Source organism: Pavona decussata, unplaced genomic scaffold (genome assembly GCF_977016875.1).
Source record: "Pavona decussata unplaced genomic scaffold, jaPavDecu1.1 SCAFFOLD_110, whole genome shotgun sequence".
Classification (NCBI taxonomy): Eukaryota; Metazoa; Cnidaria; class Anthozoa; order Scleractinia; family Agariciidae; genus Pavona; species Pavona decussata.
Genome location: NW_028145524.1, coordinates 961,296 through 967,500, shown reverse-complemented (window position 1 = coordinate 967,500; position 6,205 = coordinate 961,296). Strand labels below are relative to the sequence as shown.

Below are 6,205 nucleotides of genomic sequence, written 5' to 3'. Positions count from 1 at the left end.
AGCTATTGGTGGAAAAAAGTCTCTGGGATAGCGCAATCGTTGGAGTGTATCTCAAACCACGATCCATTCACCCGCGGAAGTTTCCATGCATATGGCGCTCGTCGTAGTCGTCGCCGTTGACGATTTCGTTCGCGCTTAAGAGCAGCCAGCGGCAAGTAATAATCTGTTGTGTTCGTTTAACCATCTTTCGGTCAAAAAAATAAACCCAAACAACTGGGTTCGCTGACGCTGAATAGCGAGTAACAACAACAATACAATCGCAATGCAAATTGCCCCGTTCCCCGGCCACATGGTAAGTTTCGTGACTAAAGACAATTTTTGCCCCTAAAATTTCCTCTGTGTGATTGACGTTGGCATTTTACCTAAACTGAAATGCGACCGTAAATTTTATTTATCAATTTCATTTTTGTTTTTCCAATTTGATTTTTCCAGGCGTTTTGAAACCAGCCAAATTTAAAATTGATCTGTAATGCGGCCCGGACCTTAGAGCGTGTTTACAAACCTTATGCGCTCTGAATTGCGAGTAAGTCCACACAAAATGTTTAAAACAATTCATAATTGTGAATATTTCTCCTACAGAAATAATTCTAGTCTCTAAGTAAACGTTAACAAACAGAGAATACAGGAAAAATAATGTTTGACTGCATTCTAAAAAATTTTCACTGAGCGCTTTAATTTAAAATTAGAGCGTGTTTACAAAACTTATTTATAACAATTCAGAACTCTGTGAATATTTCTCTTACAGAAACAATTCTAGTCTCTAAGTAAACGTTAACAAACGGAGAATACAGGAAAAATAATGTTTGGTTGTGGTCCGACATATTTCAGTGTGCGCTTGAAATTAGAGCGTGTTTAAAAACTTATGCGGTGCGAATTGCGAATGAATCAGACAAGTCCAACACAGAATATTCAAAACAATTTATAGCTCTGTGAATATTTCTCTTAAGCCTGGTTTACACGTACGACGCAAGCATAAGAATAAGCACAAGCACAAGCACAAGGATGTTTACACGTGCGATAAGCATAAGCATAACGTGACATACGCAAGCGCAGAAGCAAACAAATGTGGCGCAATCGCGCAGCCGGGCTGCCCTTTGCGCGAGGTTTGATTCCAACATGGCGGAAAATGGCAACGCATGAGTAACTAGATTGTACGCTGACAACTTGTCACTGTTTTTCAGTTTCCTTTCCTTGCGCTTATGCTTATGCTTGCGTCGTCCCGGTTTACACGTACGACGCAACGACGCAATGACGCAAGCATAAGCACAGGCACAAGAGAATGGAAATCGTTCCATTCTCTTGTGCTTGTGCTTATGCTTGCGTCGTACGTGTAAACCGGGACGACGCAAGCATAAGCACAAGCGCAAGCATAAGGCGCTTATGCTTGCATCGCACCGGTTTACACGTAGGTTTCTTGTGCTTATGCTTATGCTTATGCTAGCGTCGTACGTGTAAACCAGGCTTTACAGAATAACCCATTTTACAGTTGTGTGCTTAGTGACCTGGCCTTGGGTTGGAAGCGAGGCTGAGGTGACCTTGTTTTCATACAAACCTCACTGCTTTTCATATGCAGATCACGCTGTTCTTATGTTGACTAGTTGTCATTTACATGTGAAAAGCAGCGAGGTCTAGGCCTTTACACATTCTGCTGGCAGGATTTCGAGCATAATAGGGCCTCAGGAGCAGGTTTACCAAAGTACCTGATTAAATAGCTTCAGCGTGTTCAGAATGCAGCTGCTCGTGTTGTTATTGTTTCACCAAAGTTCTGCCACATTACACCTGTTCTTAAATATCTCCATTGGCTCCCCATTCATCTCCGAATTGAATATAAAATAGTTACCATTACCTGCAAAGCTCTTCATGGTCTCGCTCCTACCTACATTAAAGATCTTCTAAGAAACTACCATCCATCACGCGACCTTAGGTCTTCAAAGAAGAATCTACTTGTGGTCCATGCGTTTAACACAAATAGTTGTGGCCGTCGTGCCTTTTCTGTTGTTGCGCCACTTCTTTGGAACAGTCTTTCTCAGCATTTTAGAGATGCTAGATCACTTGACATTTTTAGAAGACGGCTTAAAGCTGCTCTTTTTACACACGCTTTTTAGATTCATGTAAAGATTTTTGGTGTTTCATAATCTAAGTATTTTAAATTATTTTTAACTAATTTTAACTTTGACTTTGTAAATAGCGCCTTTGGACCCATGGGAAAGGGAGCTCTATAAATGTCTTTTTATTATTATTATTATTATTATTATTATTATTATTATTATTATTATTATTATTATTATTATTATTATTATTATATGATTGGGGCATAATATTCGAGCAATATAGGCCATTTTTGGCCATTTTGCATATTCTGGGGCCTGGGAACGAGTCTGAGAGGGAGCTGGGCATGAGCATCCGGGCAAAACAGCTGTGACAGTGGATGGACAAAGACATTTCTGATATGGTTCATTGTTGTCCCAGACTCTTTTTACAAGTTATCACCCATGTTAGCTTTAAAGATTAAATAATGTTGGGTTAGCCTCACCCTGGAAGGGCGATATAATGTCTTATTTATCAAGTTTGAGTATTTTGAACCCAGGAATATCGATTTTTACAGAAGCATGATTCGAGCATAATAGTACTTTTGGAGCATATCTCGAGCAGAATAGCCTTTTTTGGAGGCAATTCTTATGAGCAGAATAGCCTTTTTTCGAGCAGAATATGTAAAGGCCTAGTGAGGTCTGTATCAAAGCAAGGTCACCCCCAGCCTCGCTTTCCATCCAAGGTCAGGTCACTATGCACACAACTGTAAAATGGGCTATTGATTCTAGTCTCTAAGTAAACGTTAACAAACGGACAATACAGGAAAAATAATGTTTGGTTGTGGTCCGAAATATTTCAGTGAGCGCTTAAAATTAGAGCGTGTTTACAAACCTTATGCGCTGCGAATGGCGAAGGAATAAGAGAAGTCCAACGCAAAATGTTCAAAATAACACATAACTCTGTGAATGTTTCTCCTACAGAAATAATTTAAGTCTATAAGTAAACGTTAACAAAAGGAGAATACCGGAAAAATAATGTCTAGTTGTGGTCCGAAATATTTAAACGTTTACTGCATGTTTACAAATGTGCCCCGCGAATGAATTACACAAGTCCAACACAAAACATAACTCTGTGAATAGCTCTGGAATGTTCAAAATTAATTTATCCACGAATCTTTGTCGTATGGCACGATTTAAGTATTTGTGTATAATTTGAAGTATGTTAAATTTGGAAAATTACCGACAGTTGCCTGCAAAAATGCCTTTAATTTCTATGCCACTTGCTTACTCACCCAGCTCACCACATGTTTGTTTTCAACTAACATTTCACCTGTTTGTTCGTCGCTCTCGGGTTTCAAATTTGCTTATTAGTCTTTCTCGACATATGTAGTTTGATAACATATTCAACGAATACAAGAAATTAGTGTGATTCAAAATTCTCGTTTGTTTTCTCTAAAAGAAGTAAGCCATCCCACTCCCGCCGAAAAAACGCGGGTTCCTGCACAGGTGGAGTGTGGCATTTTACGGTGGCTTACATAGAGGGGCGGAGGTAGGTACGCCGGACGGTCGGACGGTGACGTCATAACCCAAATTTTTCGCATTCATGGGTTTACCAAAATCTCTTATCAATGGGGCTCCGAGCGCGCGGACAAGAATTCGGGTTGACTACACTAAAAGACAAGTAGTCGAGAGAAGCTCTTGTTCCTTTTTTTCTTTTTCTGACTTCCGGCTTCCTGATGGCACCTAAGACGTGGTTTGCTTCGCAAGATGGGAATTATTTAATTTGTAGGATACCATGTATGCAAACTTACACGTTCCGAAAGTGATGCGTATGTAAACGAGGATTATATGATTAATTTGAATACAGCTGTTTTGACCACTCATGTTTAACCTTTTCGTTTTCCGAACGATTCTGTGGTCTACATCCACAAATCAAGTGAAAATTATCAGACAGGTGGAAATGAAATTCGCTGAACGTATTCTCATCACAACGTTATTGCAAGACAGTTACCTGATGTTATTATTATTGTCATTAACAGCCGCGTAAAGCTATATTAGACGCATTTAATTATAACTAATCAATGGAAGAAGTGTTGTGAAAGGCCGATAACATATGTAACTAATCAAGCATGGTGATCGCGACGAATAGTAATTTATTTTTTATGGCAATTTTAAATCAGCGGAATTGCTGAATCTTGATCTCTACGAGATATCATGTACCCGTAGACTTGATATCAACTAACAATAGTCACTTGATAATATTGTCTTCGCATTCGACTGAGCATGCTTTGAATCTAATGTCGTTTTGTACAGCGGCTGTCACTTGCGTTACGTGGCGCTTTGAGTAATTGTTGTCACCCAGCCACAAACCTCCAGGTTTCGCTCGGTCAAAACATTCACCTGTTCGATCAAGGGCGGCAATAATTTTTGTTTTTGATAAAACTGAATAACTGACTGGCACAACAAACTCACTATCTGATAACATAAACTTAAACTCGGTGTTCAGACTTCGTACTTTTAAATATTTTGGCGAGAAAAGGGCAGTGTTCAAAGGCCCGAGTAAACAAGGATTTTAATTTGGGATAAATGGAAGACGAAGATACAATGGGGGAACGTCTAACAGTGCTCCGAGCTCGTTCGCGTGTTTTTGTTTATTATTAATTTTGGTGCGAAGTCATAAAGTAGGTAAATTCTCATCTCAAGTTTGTGTGGCACAAGTGGTAAAGCGCGGGGCTTTACCGCTAACGTTGTCTGTTCAAATCCCGCTTAGGGTTTCGAAGAAAGATTTCTCATATTTTTCTCCTTCAGGATTTGAACGCCAACCTCTCCAAAGGCTTCAAACAATTTTAAAAATTTAAACTGAATTAAGAAATGCTTCTAAATTAAGATAATTTCCACGGAATGCAAACAAAGCTAGGAAAAAACGTGTCCACACCGTCATACTAGTGTTCGAGGTCACAATGGAACCTCATTAAATATGCCTGATAAAAGTATTTTCTAATAAATCAACAGCAGGTTCATGTTATCGGATACGGACCTTGATCAGCTTTGTCGAGGAAAAGGGGGGATGGGTGGCCATGACCCCAGACTTTTCAATGTCGCTGAGGGCAACGGCTACAAAATCTAAGCGGCGGATGTAGAGGCCGCTGAATAAGACTTAATTTATGCCTCTTGTTGAATGCAGAATAATGAGTGCACTGTGTATGGAAGTCTAAAACGGCGGGAATAACCCCAAGCCAAATAAAAAAAAGGCCAGAGATTAGTTAGTTTTATTCATTTTATCGAGTGAATGTTGAAAATAATACAGCTTTATTTTACATCTGGGGTCTACGATATAGGTTACGAAACTCATTTGTCTGTTCTGTCTGAACATGATAGTGGTAGAATGTATTATTTACACTGCACATTTGAACCTCTTTATTACGGACACCAAGGGGACAGGAATAAGTGTCCGTATTATGGTGGTATTCGTTTTAGGGAAGTAGGCTTTATATGGACTTCGTTCCGTCAGGGACCAGGTGAACTGTCCGTAATAGTGAGGTGTATTATTGAGGAGTCCGTAAGGAGAGGTTCCACTGTATGTGCTCTTTTTTTTCTTTTTATACTTGCAGATTGTAAACCTTCTTTCACTGTAATTCCTAACAATGGCAATCCAATTTATGTAACTGAGGGTGCTGGTTCTCTTACGTTGGCTTGGGACTACAATGCTGATGGACGAACAGTAAAGGAAGTGTTTCTAATGTACGTAAATGGAGCAAATGCAGTAGTCGTGGCGGGGAAGGCTCCTAGCGGATCACTTCAAATGAACCTTCGCAGTGGTTACAATGGTAGAGTTACTTTCAGAGGAAGGGCTACATTCATAATATCAAGCATTGTTCCAAGTGACAGCAGGATATTTAAATGTAGAGTCATCTTTGAAACATTTAATCCCCCTGAAATAGAGCAAAGTAATGTTGAAGTTGTTGTTGTTGGTGAGTATTGATGTATTGATTTTATATCAACATTTTGTCTGTCTACTGTAATGAAAGTAGGTAGTCAGCATAGTGACCTCATTAATAAAAAGAGAAACAAATTAATTAAATGTAAATTTGAATAATATTGGCTATAACTGTACTTTTACATGGCTTACTGTACTTTGAGAAACAAAATTAAACTCCGTAGTCTGCGAAATGAAA

At 39.2% G+C, this 6,205-nt stretch overlaps 2 protein-coding genes across 2 annotated transcripts in view; both read left to right on the top strand.

Annotated features, from left to right (window-relative positions):
* LOC146470849 (tyrosine kinase receptor Cad96Ca-like) overlaps window positions 1-6,205 on the top strand; it is a 98,421-nt gene that overhangs the window by 20,027 nt on the left and 72,189 nt on the right. The gene's annotated exons all lie outside the window — the stretch shown is intronic.
* The window catches only part of LOC146470851 (fibroblast growth factor receptor 2-like), a 37,013-nt gene that overhangs the window by 4,540 nt on the left and 26,268 nt on the right, over window positions 1-6,205 (top strand). The window contains exon 2 of the mRNA XM_085121592.1: window positions 5,642-6,001. Coding sequence (XP_084977718.1) covers window positions 5,642-6,001 — 360 coding nt within the window. The remainder of the gene's footprint in view (window positions 1-5,641; window positions 6,002-6,205) is intronic.